This window comes from Bidens hawaiensis, unplaced genomic scaffold, assembly GCF_021521415.1.
Source record: "Bidens hawaiensis isolate Kalapana, Puna unplaced genomic scaffold, B.hawaiensis_p1.1 tig00051428_1, whole genome shotgun sequence".
NCBI classification, from domain to species: domain Eukaryota; kingdom Viridiplantae; phylum Streptophyta; class Magnoliopsida; order Asterales; family Asteraceae; genus Bidens; species Bidens hawaiensis.
The window spans coordinates 83,116-103,867 of NW_027499225.1; the positions used below are offsets into that span (position 1 = coordinate 83,116).

Here is a 20,752-nt window from a genome sequence, read left to right on the forward strand (position 1 = left end):
ATATAGTGGGGATTGCGAAGCCACATGTTGGGAGGGAAGTTGTCGCGGTGGGAAGGGTGGAGGTGGATGTAGCTCTCCTTGAGCGTGTCTTCACTCTTCCTATTACGACTGTTAAAAACATTCCTCATAGTTGTCGTATGGCTTTTTCCCAAGCCTTAGTGGGTGCTCTGGGTAAGGTGGCGGCTATGCCAGAGTCTGTTGAGGCGTGGGTGAAACTGTTTTTACCACGTTGCACCTTACGAGTTTTCAGACCTTCTAATCGTCAGCAACGCAGGTTTGGCAATAGAAAGTCTGAGCAATGCCGAATTATTCAACGGTCGCTATCCGCTTGGGGTGACCGTGACGGTTTCTTTGAGCTCCTTATATCGTTTTTTAACCAACCCCTAGGAGATGCCCCGGGTGGTGATGCGTTTGTACCCGAGTCTGACAACGCCGGGTTGGGCGCCAATGTTAAACAATGTTTGCGAAAAGTTGCGGACGAGCATTTCACTGCTGCGGTCAAGGTATTATGCTCTTCAGGGGTTGCACCTTTCGGTAAGGATACTTTGAACGCTTTGTTGTCTAAGCATCCCATCATGGCACCTCCGATTATGCCTGCTTCCTTGCTTTCTGAGTCTCCCCTTGTCGTGGACGTTGATAGTGTGCTTGGGTGCATTAAGTCTTTCCCTAAAGGGACTTCGTGTGGGCGGGACGGTTTGCGAGCCCAACACATTTTAGATGCGTTGTGCGGAGAGGGGTCTCCGATTGCGGATGGTTTGCTCAAGGCTATCTCTGCGGTGGTTAATTTATTTTTGGGGGGAAGGTGTCCTAAGGTGTTGGCAGAGTTTGTTGCGTCTGCCCCACTTACGCCGTTGCTTAAACCGGACAATGGGATTAGACCTATTGCCGTTGGGGCCATTTGGAGGCGGTTGGTCTCTAAGGTGGCTATGAGGGGTGTCGGGAAGGAGATGGCTAAATACCTCGGTGACTTTCAATTTGGGGTGGGAGTCCCCAGTGGGGCAGAGGCCGTGCTTCATAGCGTGAACAGGTTCCTAAATCAGTTTCATTCGGATGGGTCATTGGCTATGCTTACTGTTGATTTCTCCAATGCCTTCAACTTAGTAGATAGGACGACCCTTCTACATGAGGTCCGGAGTCGATGTCCTTCCATTTCTCTTTGGGTGGATTTTTTATATGGGCAGTCGGCTAGGTTATATGTGGGTGATACTTTCATTAAATCCACCACTGGAGTTCAACAGGGGGACCCTCTTGGGCCTCTCCTTATTGCCTTAGCTTTGCACCCACTTGTTCACCAAATCAGAGATCGGTGCAAGCTTCTCTTTCGTGCTTGGTACTTGGATGATGGCACGATTATCGGGGATACTAGAGAGGTAGCAAAAGCATTAGATATTATCAGGTCTGAGGGGCCTCGTTTGGGTCTTGAATTAAACGTTATGAAAACAGAGTTATTTTGGCCAACATGCAATGGGGTGAAGGCACAGGAGGGGTTGTTCCCTTGCGGGATTGGAAGGCCGGTGCTTGGCGTGAAACTCCTTGGTGGTGCTGTAAGCCAGGATGCGGGGTTTATCAGCAGTTTGGCTATGAAAAGGGCATCTAGCGCTGTGGAACTGATGAGCTGTCTCCCAAGACTTCGGGATCCTCAATGCGAGCTTCTTTTGCTTCGCTCATGTATGGGAGTCGCCAAGCTTTTGTTCGGTTTGAGAACATGCCAACCTATGTATGTGGGGGAAGCTGTTTCTATATTTGACAATGGTCTTCGAAGGGCGATTGAGGACATCGTGGTTTGTGGAGGTCCGTTCTTTGGGGATCTCCAATGGAGGTTAGCATCACTTCCGACCCGTTATGGGGGGTTGGGTCTCTGTTCGGCCGAGGATGTATCTACATATGCTTTTGTGGCTTCGAGAGCACAGTCGTGGTGTTTGCAAGACTATATTCTTCGGGGTTGTGATATTTATGGGTTGGACTCTGATTATGGATGTGCGATCGATCGTTTACATACTTCACTTCCAGATTTTGATCTTAGCGGGTTCTCTAATAAGGACACTGCCCCCCCTAAAGCCCAACATGTTGTGGCGAGTGCCTTATTTAGTGGAATCATCAAGAGTTTAGAAGTGAAGTTTGATCTATCCCCTTGCCAAAAGGCGGTGTTTGAATGCCTTCGGGCTTCTCGGGCTCAGGATTTTCTTACGGCCATCCCCATTGAAGGATTAGGCCAACGTATGTCAGGTTTGGAGTATCGGGCTATCCTTAAGTACCGGTTAATGATCCCTATGTTCCCGACGGATGAACCTTGCCCAATTTGTCGCAAGGTCTGTTTGGATTCTTTTGGTGACCATGCGGTGCATTGCAAAGAATTGTCTGGCTTTAAATACATACATGATCTGGTTAGGGATGTTCTGTGTGATGTTCTTAAACGGGCAGGGATTTCTGCTAAAAAGGAGGCCCCTGTTAACTTTCTCACGGATCCTCTTGAAGGGAGGTCTACTTTACGACCAGCTGATATTCTTGTGTTCGGGTGGGCAGGGGGGAAACACGCCTGTGTGGATCTTACAGGAGTGTCTCCTCTTGTTGGGCTCAGGGACCGTGGGTTTCTTGTGGGTCAGGCTGCGTTGAAGGCTGAATCGGGGAAAGTTGTTAAACATGAGAAAGCTTGTTTAGATAATCAACATGTCTTTCTACCATTTGCCTTTGATACATTTGGTTTTCTGGCTCCAGAGGCTGTGGAATTTTTGAGTAGGGTTCAGCGCGTCGTACACGGAACCTCTTCAGCTTCTAGGTCCCAAAGCTTCGTTTTTAGCAGGATTTGCTTTGCTATTCAAAAGGGGGTTGCGGCGCAGCTTGTTGCCCGTTTGTCTGCCACTTTATTGTAATCGTTTTATAGTAAATTATATAAAATAGCTGCAAAAATTTTAGATATTGTAATATTATATATCATGTGCGTACTAATAGTACATATATTTACCGAACTTGTAAGTCATATGCTTTCGGACCGTTAGTATATAGGAGACATAGCGAGGAGATTTGAGTAGTACTACTGGGTTTGACAAAACCTGCTCGGGCTAGTCATGCTAGCAGGTTTGGAGTTTGTAGAAAAGGGTATGAATTATCCTGAACAACATTGTCATTGTTACGATAAGATATGGTGGAGGCATACTTTACAGTCAGCTTCGGTTGCGAACGCTGTTAGTAGCAGCCAGTGAGGTCTACATATTTACTTTGTTTACATTATCGGTATTACTTGAACTCTACTTATTTACAAACTTGTAAACTCACCAACCTTTGTGTTGACACTTTTTAACATGTCTTTCTTAGGTCACTAACATGCAGATTAGTATCAGTTAGGATGCATGATGTTTGCATGGTTTTCCTCAAACAACTAAGCCTTGTTTTGAGTATTATGAATTGTAGTGCCTCGGCATTTAAGTGTGAACTAGTGACTTTAAAACTTATACTTGTTGTTCTACGCTTCCGCAAACACGATTTATACAGTATTTTCTCATTGTGCTACAGTTGGCTACGCCTTACACCCTGTCTATTTCTCCGGCTTTTTTTTATTATTTTTTTGTCGTATTTGGTTTTCTTTTTGATGCATTCATTTTTTTTGTATTAGTATTACATATTATAATAGTAAACCAAATGAATGTTGTTTACCATAACAAACGTGACAAATGCTTACCGAATTTGTGTAAACCGACTTCTCCACGCCCGGGATCAACAACGGTTAAGTTTTACCAACGATTGAGTTTTACTGACCGACGCCACCATATTGGTCAACCTTAAATATATGTTTTTTTTGTTTTAGTTCAGGTAAACGTACGTAACTGAAACCGACCGAATTGACGTCAACTTACCACCTCAACACTTGTATTTTACCACCACTCAGGTTTTACCAACTTGTCCGCGCTCTGGTTACATATATAGCTTATTTATAACAATGGCTATAGTTTAAGAGGCCTCTAATATTTTTTTAAATCATTAACCAATAATGAATTTGATAATCCAAGTATTAGCTGTTAAATAATAATAATAATAATAATAATAATAATAATAATAATCCATGTATTAGGTTCATGGTTGACTTCCAAATATGGAATTTAATAATCCAAGTATTAGCTATTAAAATAATAATAACAATAATAATAATCCATGTATTATGGTTGACTTTCAAAACGGATCATCAACTTGGCGTTTGCATTTAAGAAACAGAACGTAAAATCTGGATTTGATCGAAAATTGAAAAAATGTGACGTCACCCATTATACAATCGGTGATGTTATCCGTGCATAGCACACACTAAACAAATATAAAAATTAAACTCCAAATAATTTTAAAAGCATTTGGATCTTACAAATCATTTTGATGAATGCTACAAGTTCCATGTCATTGTTCAATCAATTGCTTCTTATGCAGTTAAATTGTAAAATTCAATATTTTATTGTTTCATTTTTTTATTTGTGAAGTACCTTAGACGAGGCGATGTGGTCCGCCAAAAGAGCCCTGGCATGAGCCAGCGTGGTCGCGCACACCACAAAAGATACGCGCGATGGTTGCCGCCAATGGCCCAAAGCGAGCCCACTTGTGAGAGAAAATAGATGTTGGGCATCGGGATGCGTGAAGGTATATGTTGGGATGCTGCTGGAAGCATAGTTTATTTTTTTAACCTATTTAATAACCTTTTTACCCTTTATAAAATTACGCACAATTTGCCACATTATTTTACAAATCTATCACAAATCTCCATTTCTCTCTACATAATCTACCTTACTTTTTAAAAAATATGGATCAATAGGGTGGCTCGTACCAAATATCAACTCATCTTCTGAATCCGAATCTAGAATAGCGTCGGGCTCGAGGTAATAAAGTCGTGTGTATAATCGGGTGTCGAAGATGAGTCGGAATCCATATTTTGGAGAAAGTTTATAAGTTTATAGAAAAGAATGAGATGTTTGTAGTAGGGGTTTAATTAGATGGGCATATAAAGGAATACTTTTTAAAAGTGGTGCTTATCTCAAACATTTGATCACAAGGGGTGTTGAGAATTTTTTTTTTAATCACAAGAGGGATTTTCGGGGTTAGTATTGACGAAATATGGGAACACATAGGGGTGTAGGAGATTAGAACTGTAAACCACTTATTTACCACTAGTAATGACAATTAACTCTTATTCAACACTAGCATTGGCAAGTATAGTTTTACTATGACATAAAACTTTTCATTCTCTGATTACTCTCTTGATTACTCTCTTATTCGCAAATATTAACCCCAAAAACACCTCTTGTGATTAAAAATAACACCAAACACTCCTTGTGATTAAATGTTTGAAATAAACCCCACTTCTAAAAAATATTCGTATAAAAAGAGAAAAATGGAAAAAAAAAACAAAATTTAATATTTTTATTGAAATGGTCATAAGACCGTTGGGGTTGGAAAGGGCCCCTCACAAATCACCTATGTCGCCCGGCCCTAGGCGGTGTTTCAAGGGGCTACCTCCTCTTTGACGCCCACAAAGAAGGGGCCTGGTTTTTATATTGTCCAAATTTGTGTTGTGTTGATGGGCCACTTTTGTCCAATAATAATGGTTTGCCTGTCATCAGATTCTTTAAAAAATAGTTCTTTATGGACGTTGACTTCAGTTCACGTCTATAAATTTATGTGTAAGCATTAAGCAAGCACTTGAGATCTCCATTCATCTGAAAGAACATCTGTGATCAGCTATATATTAGATGTTCCCATGATTGTATTATTCCAGCTATATATATATATATATAGTTTACTAACCGATCGATATAACATTGCAGCCTAAAGGATGAGTAGCCCAAGTAGCTCTGGTCATCAAGATCGGGCCATTTCCAAAATCTATACTATTTTGATTCCTCAAACACCATCACCACGGAACCTACCTATATTGGATCTACTCCATGGTAATTTCTCAACTGGTTTCTATATTGATATCATGTTATAACAGGATGTCATACTAATATGTGAAGTAACTAATTTGGAATGGGACTGAATCAAATAATCTATAGTTAAAATCCAAAGTAAAGGAGACTGCGTCAGGGCCGGCCCAAAAACCAAAGGGCTTTAGGTCCACACTTAGTTAAGGCCTCCGAATCCAAAAATGAATATTAAATATAGATTTGGTGGTAGAACTTGTGTGTTGGTTAGTTGTAGGTCATGAGTTTGAAACGGTTATGAGAATTCTATTTTTTTCTTCACACGGTTGTCATAAAAGGGCGCCACAAAATTTCATTTCGATTTAGGCCTCTTAAATCGTGGAGTCGGCCCTTACTACGTTTGACTATATTTTAGGCCTCCAAAATCGTTGAGTCGGCCCTGGATGCGTTTGACTACATTTTAGGCCTCCAAATTCATGGAGTCGGCCCTGAATGCGTTTGAATACATTTTAGGCCTCCAAATTCGTGGAGTCGGCCTGAATGCGTTTGAATACATTTTAGGCCTCCAAAATCGTTGAGTCGGCCCTGAATGCGTTTGAATACATTTTAGGCCTCCAAAATCGTTGAGTCGACCCTGAATGCGTTTGAATACGTTTTAGGCCTCCAAAATCGTTGGTCGGCCCTGAATACGTTTGACAACATTTTAGGCCTCCAAAATCGTTGAGTCGGCCCTGACTAAGTTTGACTACATTTTAGGCCTCCAAATTCATGGAGTCGGCCCTGAATGCGTTTGACTACATTTTAGGCCTCCAAATTCGTGGAGTCGGCCATGAATGCGTTTGAATACATTTTAGGCCTCCAAAATCGTTGAGTCGGCCCTGAATACGTTTGGCAACATTTTAGGCCTCCAAAATTGTTGAGTCGGCCCTGAATGCGTTTGACTAAGAGGCCTCCAAGATCGTAGAGTCGGCCCTGAATGCGTTTGACTACATTTTAGGCCTCCAAAATCGTTGAGTCGGCCCTGAATGCGATTGACTGCATTTTAGGCCTCCAAAATCGTTGAGTCGGCCCTGAATGCGTTTGAATACATTTTAGGCCTCCAAAATCGTTGAGTCGGCCCTGAATGCATTTGACTACATTTTAGGCCTCAAAATTTGTTGAGTCGGCCCTGAATGAGTTTGACTACATTTTAGGCCTCCAAATTCGTTGACTCGGCCCTGAATGCGTTTGACTACATTTTAGGCCTCCAAATTCGTTGAGTCGGCCTTGAATGCGTTTGACTACATTTTAGGCCTCCAAATTCGTTGAGTCGGCCCTGAATACGTTTGACTACATTTTAGGCCTCCAAATTCGTGGAGTCGGCCCAGAATGCATTTGAATACATTTTAGGCCTCCAAAATCGTCGAGTCGGCCCTGACTGCGTTTAATTAAATTGTTTGAACTGAAGGAAGTAGAGAAGAGTATAATCAAGGTTGGTATTCCACTATTTCAAGCAGCAACCAAAGGAGATTGGGAGGCTGCGGAACCCCTTCTTAAAAACCTGCCACCATTGGTACGTTTTGCGATCACTGAAAACAAGGAAACACTTCTTCACATTGCAGCCTCAGCAGAACGTACCAAGGCTGTGGAAAATTTTGTGAAAAAATCTAGTAAATTTAATGGACATGGATGATTTGGAGCTACAAAATGGGAACTATGATACTGCACTCACTTTAGCAGCTCAAGCGGGAAATATAGAAACAGCAAAGATAATGATGGAAAAGAATCGGGGATTGATTGATATCTCTAATGACAATAAAATTATGCCACTCTATATGGCTGCTTTATTTGCAAAACCTGATATGGTGCGTTATCTGTATGATAATTCTAACCATATGAGAGGTGATGGTTGGGACGATGAAAATCGGGGTTGGGTCCTGCAAAAATGTGTTGAAGGTGAAATCTTTGGTAAGTATTTCGTTCTTACAAGTTGGTATTATCAATTGCACTTATAATTTCCTAACGAGTTTTCTTGTCCATAAACTCTCATGTAGATGTTGCTTTAAAAATAGTTGATGATTACCCCAACCTACCTTTTAAGAAGAAGTTACTTAGAAATGTACTCTTAGCTTTGGCTCATAACACTGGCGCATTTGAAAAAAAAAAGAAACACGTGTTCAAAATCATAATGTCAAGTAAGTTTGTGCTACTTACTATATCCACACACACACTATTCTCACCGTCTTATTAAAAATGTCCACATTTCCTTTTTTATTTGTTTCAATACAAATGTCCACTTTCAAAATTTATTAGCCAATTTTCAAGTTTGTCCTTAATCACACACAACTAACATTAATAAACAATATTTATGCACCTAATTTTCAAGGGCATTATTGTCATTTGCTAAGAAAAAAAAACAATAATTTAATCTACCTTAAATTTAGTGTTTTTCAAACTAAAACACTTTGACCGGGACGGAGGGATTATTAATTTGGACCAAATAGAAATGACATTTATCATAAGAAGTTAACAAATAACTAAGTAATTATGTTAACATTAGTGGAATTATTATTACTCTATAACTTTTAACCTTTAGTAATTATTATTACACTATTTTATTTTTATAACATAATTACTCTAGTTCAAAAATGTTCTTACTCTATTATTTGTATGTTTAGTAAATTAATTTCATTTGTACGGATTCTACCCCTATATAAACTAAAAAAACTTGCTAACTGTGCAAATCAAGTAATGCAATTATATTCTTCATCCGTCCCACTAAAAGAGTAATGGTTTGAAAAGCACAAATTCCAAGGTAGATTGAATGATTACTTTTTTTTTGCTTACTAAATGACAATAATGCCCTTGAAAATTGGATACATCAATATTATTTAGAGAAAACTATGATTTGCCTCCCTGTGTAATTTCGTCGGGCGCACCATTAACTACTGAAAACTAAATTTCAGGTTTTGAACCCATGTGTTTTTTATAATGTTGATATGAGCCACTGGTTGCGCGTATTGAACCCATGTTTTTAAGTTGATCGTTGGTTGACCGTTTAGTTCAAGGGCAATTTAGTAATTTGAAAAATAATAATAAAAATAATATCTAATAATAATAACAATGATAATAGATAATAATAATAAGAATATGAACACATGTCATCATCATCATCTCACAACCTCAGACTCTCATCCCTCCTCTTTTGCCACCACCGCCGCCGTCCACCGGAAAACCTCCCACCACCAAACCCAAACACGAACCACATTTAATTCAAACCAAACATCATCCTCATCTAGATATAAACCCCTAACCACATAGGTTTTATACAAGAATTTCTAAAAAAAGCATATATCTAAGGTGTGTGAATGATTAGATGGTAAATCGATTTACCAAACATACTAAATGGATTAATAGCTACGAAGACAACGACGAGGACGGGGAGGTGGAGGGGAGCTACGGGGACGGCGACGGACGGGAGCGGTGGTGTGGCGACGGGAGCGGGGTGTGGCGACGGAATGGTGGTGACGGTGGCGGTGACGGGGTGGTGAAGTGGATAAGAAGATGGGTGCTATAAATATATAAAAGATGGGTGTTGTTTTGATGGAGTTTCAGTATGTATTGTTTGAATGAATTGGTTGGAGATGAAGAATTGGTTGTAGATAAATATATAAAAGATGGGTTTGCTATATTCATGTTTATGATAATTGGGGTAGATGAAGATGGATGAATTTCTGGGTTTGGATTTAGGGTCTTGAATGTTGAAGATGAAGATGAAGATGGAGGAGTAGTTATGTCATTTAACCACTCATTTTTACGGCTGGGGGTAGATTGAGTCCGTCCATATTACACATGGGTTCAATACCCGAAATTTAGTTTTCAGGGGTTAATGGTGCCCCCCACCGATATTACACAGGGAGGCAAATCATAGTTTTCTCTATTATTTATTAATGCTAGGTGTGTGTCTAACGCTAAACTTGAAAATTAGCTAATAAATTTTGAAAATGGACATTTATAATGAGAAAAATAAAAAAGAAAATACGAACATTTTTTATTGGACGGATTGAGTATATGAGTAGTGTAATAATGGAATTAAATCGTAGTGTAATTACACTACTCTATAATTACACAGTTTATACTACTTGATTCGCACAATTAGCACATTACTTTAATTTGTATTTGATCAAAATTATTTATTATACTTTCAGCACATAAACCCTTGTTATGACAGTATACTTTTTTACTCTTCCTGTTGTAAAGTTTTCGGCTCCTTAGTTGTGTGTCCCCGTTCTGGGCTTAACATTGCGTCTTGTTTATACTATATAGCCATTGAATATATATGGTGATATATGGGTGTCATTTAAACTCATTCCAACCTATGTCAATTAGCTTTATGGACATTTTTGAATTTGCATTTATGAGTTTCATAAATGATAGATATGTTAAATAGATTACAAACATTGTAATTTGTCCCAATGATAATCTAGTATAAAACCTAAGAACTGCGAAGAAGTTAGTTTCTTAATCGATAATTGGAGCTTTAACATGTACCTTTCATTTGTGAATTTTACTATTCAATAGTGTGATATGATGGTCTTCAGGTTGTTTTCTGTTTTTGCAGTGTTTAATGTGAAAGTAAGGCTCCGTGAAAAAGATACTGAAGCCATGCAATTTCTAAGAAAAATATGGGAAAAAATTGTCATAATGCCTAAGAAAGAAATTGATGATATACTTCGAGGGCGAACTCTAAAGGTGGAAACCGTATCCGAAGAAGAAGAAGAAGCTGAAGACCAGCAACTATTTAAAAAACTTTGGGAAAACAACGGCATGGCTTCTGATAGCGAGACTGAAAATGAATATAAAAGAAAGAGTTATCCTTCTTCCCCGACAAAAAATGAATATACTAAATCTCACCCTTCCCGAATTCTTTTTGCGGCTACTAAAATGGGCAACACAGGCTTTATAGTTGAGCTCGTTCGGTTATATCCTGATCTAATATGGAAAGTGGATGACAAAGAAAAAACTATATTTCACTTAGCAGTCGGATGCCGTCAAATAAACATCTATAAGTTGTTATTTGAGGTTGGTGCCATGAAAGATTTAATAACCCCTATGAAAGACTATAAAGGCAATAACATGTTGCATATGGTTGCGAAGAGATTTAAGCAAAAAAGACTTCAACATGTGTCAGGAGCTGCTTTCCAAATGCAAAGAGAGTTACTATGGTACAAGGTATATATTTCTTTACAATCTAATGCAACATATATATATATATATATATATATATAATTTATGTAATAACAAATTTACATGTGTAAAAAAACATAGATATGTGTAAAAACTATTTTTCATAATTGTAATCGTAAATATAGATATAAAAAGTGATAAAACTACACTCAAATAACATTAACATACAAATGGGCGGGTTTAAAATTAAAGGTTTGTTTTGCCTTTCTGGCTATTAATCTGGGTATGTTAAACTTGACACAATCAAAAAGTCTTGACAAGAAAGGTGTATCTCCGGTGATATAAATACCCCTAGTCCGCCATCCTTGTAAATGTGCAATGAAAATCATTTTGTTAAACAACCTGTCAGAAGTTGAATCAGGTGTGATGAGATCTTACTCAATACCAGGTTGGTTGAGACTTGAGACCCCTTTGCAAACACAAAGAATTGGCTTCCGTAAACTAGATCATTTGGATTCGTCTTTGTCATAATTTTAATATTGTAGTTACCGGTTTTCTATATTTGATCTAATAGTAAAGGGTTGGTTCTATTAGGTTGTTCACTATGAAGGGGGCTTTAAAGCCCCTCTATATATAGTGCCATTTCACCGCCATGTCATCGCCACGTAGGTTTGTTGCCCCTTTCCATAACGCCTCTCTATGATTTAATGCCCCTTTACCATGTTGCATGTATGTGTATGCATGTATCTCTTTGAGAGAGAGAGAGAGGGACCACATATTCACCCCATAGCGCCACCCCTAAGTTAGCGCCCCTCGGCGGTGTTCAAACCCAAAGCCGCCCCATAAGCCCCCCCCCCCCATCCCCACCCCAAAACCACGCCCATAGCAAACCGCATTACCAGACTAGTTATCAAAGCATTGCTTTTTACGCAAACCAATTTAACATATTTGATTAATTAATATGATATGATATAATATAATATATATATATATATATGTTGCAGGAGGTGGAGAAAATGGTCCCGCCTAAATTAAAACAAAAGAAGAATAATGATGGTCAAACACCACAAGAATTGTTCACCGAGACACATGAAAGGTTACTAAAAGAAGGAGGGGAGTGGATGAGGCATACATCATCTCAATGTATGGTGGTTGCAACTCTTATAGCCACCATTGTATTTGCAGCGGCTTTTACACTTCCTGGTGGATACAACCAAGACACCGGAATTCCTTTTTTCTACAAAGAACCATCCCTCATTATTTTTGTGATATCTGATGCTATTTCATTAATATGTTCATCTACCTCGATTCTTATGTTCTTGTCTATCCTCACATCTCGTTATGCTGAAGATGATTTCGTGGAATCGTTACCAAGAAAGCTAGTGAATGGTATTGCAACATTGTTCCTCTCTATTGTAACCATGATGATTGCATTCAGTGCGAGTTTCTTTTTACTTTACAATAAAAAACTCGAATGGATACCAATCACCATCACAAGTTTGGCCGGCATTCCCGTTACTCTCTATGTCATTCTGCATCAAGGTCTTTTCATGGATGTTTTGAAGGCTGCATATCAATCTAAACGTCTCTTTAAGCGCACTAATAAGCGTACTCTTTACTCTTAAATAATCATTGTAACGTTTGTTTTTCTCCATGGTTCTTGTACTTCAACAGTTACTTTTTATTGTTTTTCATTTCCTGTTGACCGTTAAGCTAGTTGTTTAGATTATGTGTAGCATTGACGCGTCAACTCCCAGTTGTTACTTTATTTAGTAACTTTTCAGTTCTAAAATGTTTCTTTTGTTAATTTGTAATCGTTGGTTAAAATTAGTAACTCACTTTGATTAATAAGTTTCCTGTTATAACTGTTATAACTGGACGACAACTTAGACAATTAAATGCATGCAAACAAGGGAATAACATGAAGACAGAAGACCGAAGTTTACGAGCCTAAAAAACTTAATTAAGATCTTGTGGCTTTCAATAGTTACGCAAGGGTCAAGGAAGATTCACAAGGCTTGTTTGCAAATCATCCCAATCTTCTAAAATGTGAAACTTAGAAGATACCTTGCAAAACTGCCTACTTTCGCTTTTTGTAATTTATTTTCTGTTAATTAGAAAAACTGGAAAGATTTGCATAAATCTTATGCGAATCTTTCTATTTCCTATTAATAGGCTCGTTTAGCACTTCATTTGTAAGCTGTAACCCTTTTTAATACACTACGCCATTAGGCTGCCCATTTGTTCCCATGAGTATGTAATTGTTGGTTCGAGATTAATACATTCATCTTTGGCCTTGATTCTATATTTACAGTTTAATATGATTTTCTTATGTGCTCTTCTTTCGGTAACACTATTTGAGCATCAAACAACAGATCTGATTGTTATTTGACCTCATTGATATGTTAAAATCTCATATCTCACTGATATCAATCGTTCAGAATCTACGTAACTTCAGTTAACTCACGTGGGTCTTGGCCACTTAGTGATGGCTTCTACCAGCCTCAGAATTCCACACATTCAAGCCAAAAGTCGCACTTAGAAAACTTGCGTTTGGCTTCATGTAAAGCTTCTAGAGCAGTGCAAAGACGATCTTCATGTTGTTCTCATCTTTTAGGAACTACTAGAGAATCATCAATTAAACGACTACGAACGATCTAAATATTCATGGTTCATGAGAGCAAGAGCATTTACTACACCAAAAGTAAAGGCTAAGGTGCTCGAGCGACCATATTGGGTATGAAACAATGTTTTGGGAGCATCTTCATCCCGGACCCTAAACTGATTAGTACCCTTATTTGAGATCGATTCTAGAGAAAAACTTCGGTCCTTAGAGATGATGATCTAAGAGGTCATCAACACACGAAATTAGATATCATTTTCTAATAGTGATTAGCAAAGCTATAAGGTATTAAGAGCATTCACAACAGCTCTTCTAAAATATTGTGAGAGTGATCTCTAAATTCTTTTAGAGGGTTGTAAGAGGTTGTGAGTGGATGAAAGAGAAAATTTTAAAAGATGGTAAATTTGAAGAAACATTGTTTACTCTCCATTTATTTTTTTAATTATTTAAAAGTGGTTGTGAGTGGATGAGAGAGAAAAAGTAATGATAAAGATGTAAAAAAATATTATTTAATTGTATATGAGGAGAAAATGTAGTGATTTTTAATTTATTCAGAGTATTCTCAGCAGCTCTAAAATTTTTGTGAGAGAAATCTCTAAAGAGGACTGTAAGTGGTTGTGAGTGAATGAGAGAAAATTTTAAAGAGTTATAAATTTTGAGTAAATTTAGAGGAACACTGTTCATGCTCTATTTATATTTTAATATATTTGAAGGTAGTTGTGAACGGATGAGATGGGAAAAGATAATGATAAAGAGGTAAAAAGTATATTCGTTAATTGTATATGAGAGAGTGTTTTTTAGTGTAATTATAGAGATTGAGAATCTGGTGGGAATGCTCTTATAGAGATGGAGATAGAGGAGCTACTCGGAATGCTCTAAAACATAAAAAGATCTTTGGATTAGAAATAGTTTGCATTAGCTTTGTATTTATGAAGGGTATTGGGTTTAATCCTAACGGACTGTTAACTTTGGGCTATAAAAAACTGTTCATACACATAGATCTGTTAAGTAATGCAGCTGCCCGGGTTCGTACCAGAGACCTTTTGCGTGTAAAGCAAACGTGATAATCACTACACCACAGCAGCTGTTGTTTAATACATGAGATCTGTTTCATTTAAAATCAACATAGTGAATGTGTAATTTCATCCTCAGTTTTATTTTTTTATTATTGATATGTTTCATAATTTATAGTGAATGAATCTTTTTAGGTAAATTTGTTTTAACGTTTTTGGAACAAGTAAATAATGCACTTGCATGTGGTGCTTGACATGTAACGCGAGTGCGATAGACATTTACATAACTGTCTTATGCATCACATTTTAAGCGAAAGGCATACACGTGTTTATACGGTTTCTCGAAGTCATCTTGTTGTTTTGTAAGAACTATCAACTAAATCTGAAATCTTACTTTTACCATGTTCTTGTAATTGGTTAGTATCACTTAGTTTTATCATGAAGACCTTATGTATATTATGCCTAGTGTGACTAACTGCTACTACAAAGATATATGAAATAATAGAAATCACAATATGTTACGTGCCCAATCCCATGTTAATCATGCAGCACACTAATCCCACGTTCCCATTTTCCATGCATGCTCTTTCATGTATTTATTTTCTTTTATTTTTAGTTGTTAAGTAATTAGTGGGGTGGTTACCTTATTTTAAGTTGTGTTGGTTTATTTGTAAAGGCTATATAAAGCATAAATTGTATTCACAATGATTATGAATGAAAAATATGAATTAATATTCTGGTTATCTCTCTAAATTTCTAATCTGATTTCTGTTTTTTTTCTTTGGCCAACGATTAATTGTTGGAACCACATCACAATAATACAAAAGAAAAAAAAAACAAATATAATAAGTAAAAAAGTGAGTAGATAAAAAGTAAAAGAAAAGAGAAATGGTGGTTAAGACCTGACTAGAGTACCAGTATATTCGATACGGTATTCGGTTACCACTTTTTCAGAAATAGAGTACTGGTATTTTGATACCACTACAGTACCGATTTCATCCTTATCTTTATCATGAAAACACCACACCTCTGGTAGTTACTCCAAAACCGTCACGCCCAAGAAGTATATTTTGATCTATAATAGTTTGTCACTGTTAAAAAAAAATCGTACGAGTTTGCTATAAATCGTGGTTCTTAGTTAATTTCATATACTTATGTAACTTTTATATATCAAACTTTTATATATCAAAGGTATGATATTAACCAGGAAAACATATAAACCACTTATATGATTTATTATAATGTTTTAAATCAATGATTCTCAAGTATTAAATCATGCATGACTAAAATAGCCATGGCCATTGAGAAATTGGTAAATACGTACTTTGTGGTTAATGCTTCCAAACCCCTTGGTAATTTTATACTTTTTACTCTTACGATATGCAAACGTGTTGGTCGGGTTTGACAAGATGTAATAATTGAATTAAATGAGTCATAAACAAGTTAGTGGATCAATTTGTTTAGCTAAACGAGCTAAACATGTCAACCTTAATGCAAACCATTTAATCAAATTCGTGTCGTTTTTACAACCTAAAACATGTTTATCCGTGTGTTGTTTTTCGGGTCAAATAAAAAATCATAAGCCTTAGAATTTTATGATAATACGTATTTTTATTACATTTCCTAGTAGCGGACTTAGTTAATTTTTTTATTTACATTTTGTGTTTATTTAAGCTATTTTAGATAGTGGGTAGGATTATTGTAAGTATACATAGTTTTCTAAGTAGCCTATGGATAGATTTGGACCTTGGTACAAAGTAGTTAATGGTTTAGATCTATAGTGTGTTAAAAACGTAAAGCGTCTATTTAAGAGGTATAATATCTTATCTACATGAAAGACTTTATTTTCAGTTTCTAACACTTTTTAGGAACCTTCTGATTTCTTATTTAAACCATTTGTTTAGATTAGAGGTGTACAAAAAAACGGGTTTGGGACCGGTTCATGGCAAACCGACCTAAACCGGTTTGATAAGGAAACCGGTTTCACCCAAACCAGTTCATGAACCGATCCAAACCGTCGGTTTTGGTACCGGTTCCCCTTTTGAACAATCAAACAGATTTTAAAACCAAACCGGTTTGAGGAAAACCGGCTCTAAACCGGACCGGACCGAACCGACCTAGACCAAGTCGGCCTCTCTTGCTTCTAAACCGGTTTATAAACCGAACCAGTTTAGGTCAAACCAGTTTTGACCAGGCTTTGACCAAACCGGTTCGGTTTGAAATAAAAAAACTGGTTTTGTACGCCTCTAGTTTAGACAGTTGCTCATTTCCTTGCAAAAGCCCAAAAGCCCAAGCCCATCAACCTTTCTATTTCATTGGGGTTAAATACTCTTCTCCATCTACATGAATTAAACTTTCTCCTAAGTTGATGTGCTGGTGGTGGTGGCGGACTGGCGGTGGCTAGTCGGATGGTGGTGGTTATGGAGATAGTGGGTGGTGGAGAAGAAGAAAGAAGAAGTGACCGTGGGACTCGTTTTTCTTAATTATTTATCATTAAAAATAATGTCACGTCAACAATAAAACTAATGAAGTTAGTGTTCCGTTAGTTTGAGATGACATAATAAAATAAGGTGAAAGCTAGAAGTAATATGTAACATTTCTTTAGTTGAGAGTATCACCGACCAAATAATGAGTTAGTGAGTACTTAAAGCTAACCCCCCTAAGTAAAATAACCAAAAGTTTATTTTTTTTTCAGCAATAAAACTATCAGTGAACATGTCCAAATTTCAGCCATCAATCTTTTTTTTAATAAAAAAAACTACTTTTTCAAGTATTCAACCGTCCCTAGTTATTTGACGATTCAGATACATGGTATTTAATACAAAATTTTAAACTAAAGTTATAAAAATATAACCAAGAACATAAACAAATCATAATATTTTCCTTCATCATCCAAACCTTTTGTATATTAAGGAGTATATAACTAACATCAATGAATGTTTAACTTCTGCTTATTCCTCTAACCATAACCATAATCAAATTCGTCTCGTCTTTCGTATACTTTATAACACCACCACAAACAAAAAAATAACAAAAAACGAGTAACAATATTATCTCGCACCTGTAAATCACCGTTTAATTACATTTGTACCCATGTTTGCCTTACGGCTCCCACGGGATTTGCTTTTGGTCCTTGTGTAGTTGTCTGTCTAACCGTCTTTTGTCTCTTTGTATAGTAAAACTTAACAGTCTTCGCGTATAAAGTGTTCCAAGATCATAATTCATAAAACTATATTTTTTCAAGAAGGGTATGATCGTCTTTTTACAAAAGGTTTCTGGCAAACGAGGAGCTTTTCGTCGCTACTGCTCTCGATTTCTACCACTCGGGCTTCCCATTTTAACCTCGTAGCAATTGTTCTTGCTGTTTCTATTAACGAAGTCGTGTCACGTAATATCACCCAACCCTGCAAATTCAATATTATAAGTTTTCTTTTTCACATTTTAGAATTCGGATTAGTTTATGACCATTTTACCCTTTTCAAGTACACTAAGTTTTTAACCCTGTTCAAAATTTTAAACAAATATGGTTTCAAGAGTCGTAAACGATAAGTAACTATTAAATGACAAATATAAAACTTTTTAATGAAAAATATTTCCCTGTTTATTTATGTTCTATTTACTTTAGTAATCAATAATAAAAATTTTAATTTAAAATATCGAAGAGGATGAAAATAATATTATTTCACACACAGCGAGCCGATAGGAAGGAAAATGATTTGTTTTTAGCAAAATATAAATCTGATATTTATTGATAGTTTAATATGAATTCTAAGATCAAAATGCGCAAATAAACTTACAGTCTTGAGTAGCATAAGGGCATAACAGTCATATTCTGAATTAGTTTTAATAAAATAGGTAAATTTGATATTTCATATTCACCAGTAATAATAGGCATTGATTAGTTACTTTATCAATAATGCGTTGAATTTTAAAATATTATTATCGACGAATAATTAAATTACCTCGGGGCGTAGTAACCGGTCTATCTCATAAAACACATCCACTATGCTGCACCGACGTTGCTTTGCGGTTTCAAGCGATAAAAACCCTTCAGCATGAACCAAGTCATAAGTTCTAGGATATGTCGGAAACGCCTCACACCTACAAGTACGCATTTAAAAAGTCAAACTTCTTAGTACGGGTCAAAACGGGCCGGGTCATGTTTAGAATAATATACATACCAATCATGCAGCACACCAAGAAAGCCTCGGTCTAGGATAAGCGGGAGGTTGTTGGGCCCGCTGGTGGGGACCACGTTCATAACCCATACGGATTTCCCAGCTTCCAATAAGGCGGAATTAAAACCTCCAAAATGAGCATTCATGTCGAGAACGTTTCTGACCATGTTGTAAGGGGGGACCGGGTCCTCGACCCCGGGTCGTTTCGGGTGGTCGGAAAATATAAGTGGGGAGAGTAGAGACCAGTAGTTTCTGACTGCTGATTTCCAGTTAAGACCATCTTCAATAAGATAATCATAAAGTACACCTGAAAAATAATAATAATAAATAATAATAAAAAATTAATAATCATATTATTCTTTTAAGCATAATGGTAACTAGAAGTGTGAAACGGGTCGTGCTCGCAGGTTGACGGGTCCAACCCGACACAAACCTGAGAATGCAACACGAACCCGAAAATCGTTGCAAACACGTGATACCGAACACGGAACGCATATTTAATTAAAATGGTTGGGTTGACATGAACACGGTCCATCTGAACGAATAGTTTTTTTTTCAATTTTTTTTTCTCAAATTAATACTTTAATTTACATTTTTATAGAAAAAAATACAAATTTATATAAGGCAACGACATTTAATTATTAAATGTTATGTTAATATTTTTTTATTTTAAATATTAGCTTAACATACCCAACCATTTTAATTTATTACACAAATTATATTTAAAAATTAAAAATGAGTTAAACAGGTCACGGGCCAACCCACGAATCCACCGGGTTTGACCCAAACTGAACAGAACCCGTTTATACCAAACCCAAACACGTGAACTTCGACTTAGGTTTGTGTCGTGTTTTCAGGTCGTGTCGTTCACACCCCTAACGATAACCAACCTATTTGGGCCAGAAAAGGGAACATAATGAAATAAAGTCATCAACTTTCAAAAACTTTCAGCTCAGGGTAATATGACCCGTGACCGTGTAACTTTTGACCATGTTGACTTTTTCACGACGTGTTTTTTTTGTGCTGTGCAAAATAAGGTGATTAGGCAAACTAGAACTCAAATTCAAGTTGGCTACCTTTAAATGCAATTATACCTGATAATAATCATATTATTTTTCCTACATAAAGATGAATTTCTCATTTTGTTGACTAAAGTTCCATTTATGACAATGAAAGGTAACCAACTTTTTAGGCTAAAAAACTCCATGAATGTTCAAAATGTTTTTCAATAAAACAGACCAACTTTATAAAACATAATTTATCTTGACTTTGATCATGTTGACTTTTTTTTTGTGTGAATAACCTGTGATGCTTTCTACTTGCTTAAAATAAGTTGTCTAGTTCTTATATGCAAATGCAATTAGTCCTACATTTCATATAACATGAGCGAAAAATAAGATATAAAATTCAAGAATTAAAGAAAATAAATACCATGAACCGCGAGTTCATTGGAGCTCAATGTGGCTCTAGAAGGCCATTTTGGTCTTTTTTCAATAGGAATCCAACGACGACTATGAGTTCCTCCAATGCATGCCTCTAGCGGATGATAATACGGGGACTCAACGTCACGGCCCACTTTGCAGATCGAAGGACCGGATCCTTGGCTCCTATTAATTAAAATAACTCACAATAAGATTAATATAACTCTTGTGTCCTGTTTATATTTAGCTATTTAACATATATGCAACTCCTAACAATGATTACTATGCACTAAAGTTACAACTTTTTAATCCAAGAATTAATGATGGGGTCCGCAACAGCCAAAAAATTAGAGGTGGATAAATGGGATGCTTTTGTAAGGGGTCAAGTCATAATAGCAACTTTTATATATGGATCAAACACGGCGGGTCGACGTTGACCCGTCAACACTTTTTGGTT

At 36.9% G+C, this 20,752-nt stretch overlaps 1 protein-coding gene and 1 pseudogene across 1 annotated transcript; one reads left to right on the top strand and one right to left on the bottom strand.

The window, feature by feature from the left end:
* The first annotated feature begins 3,065 nt into the window (after window positions 1-3,065).
* Window positions 3,066-12,685, top strand: LOC143599042 (uncharacterized; annotated as a pseudogene).
* Window positions 12,686-17,611: 4,926 nt separating this feature from the next.
* Window positions 17,612-20,497, bottom strand: LOC143599043 (putative pectin methyltransferase QUA2; the record flags this gene model as incomplete). Its single annotated transcript, XM_077077105.1, has 4 exons — window positions 17,612-18,100; window positions 18,659-18,797; window positions 18,878-19,181; window positions 20,306-20,497. Coding segments are annotated over 4 exons (800 nt in total), but the record flags the coding sequence as incomplete, so codon positions are not given.
* Between the last annotated feature and the right edge of the window lie 255 nt (window positions 20,498-20,752).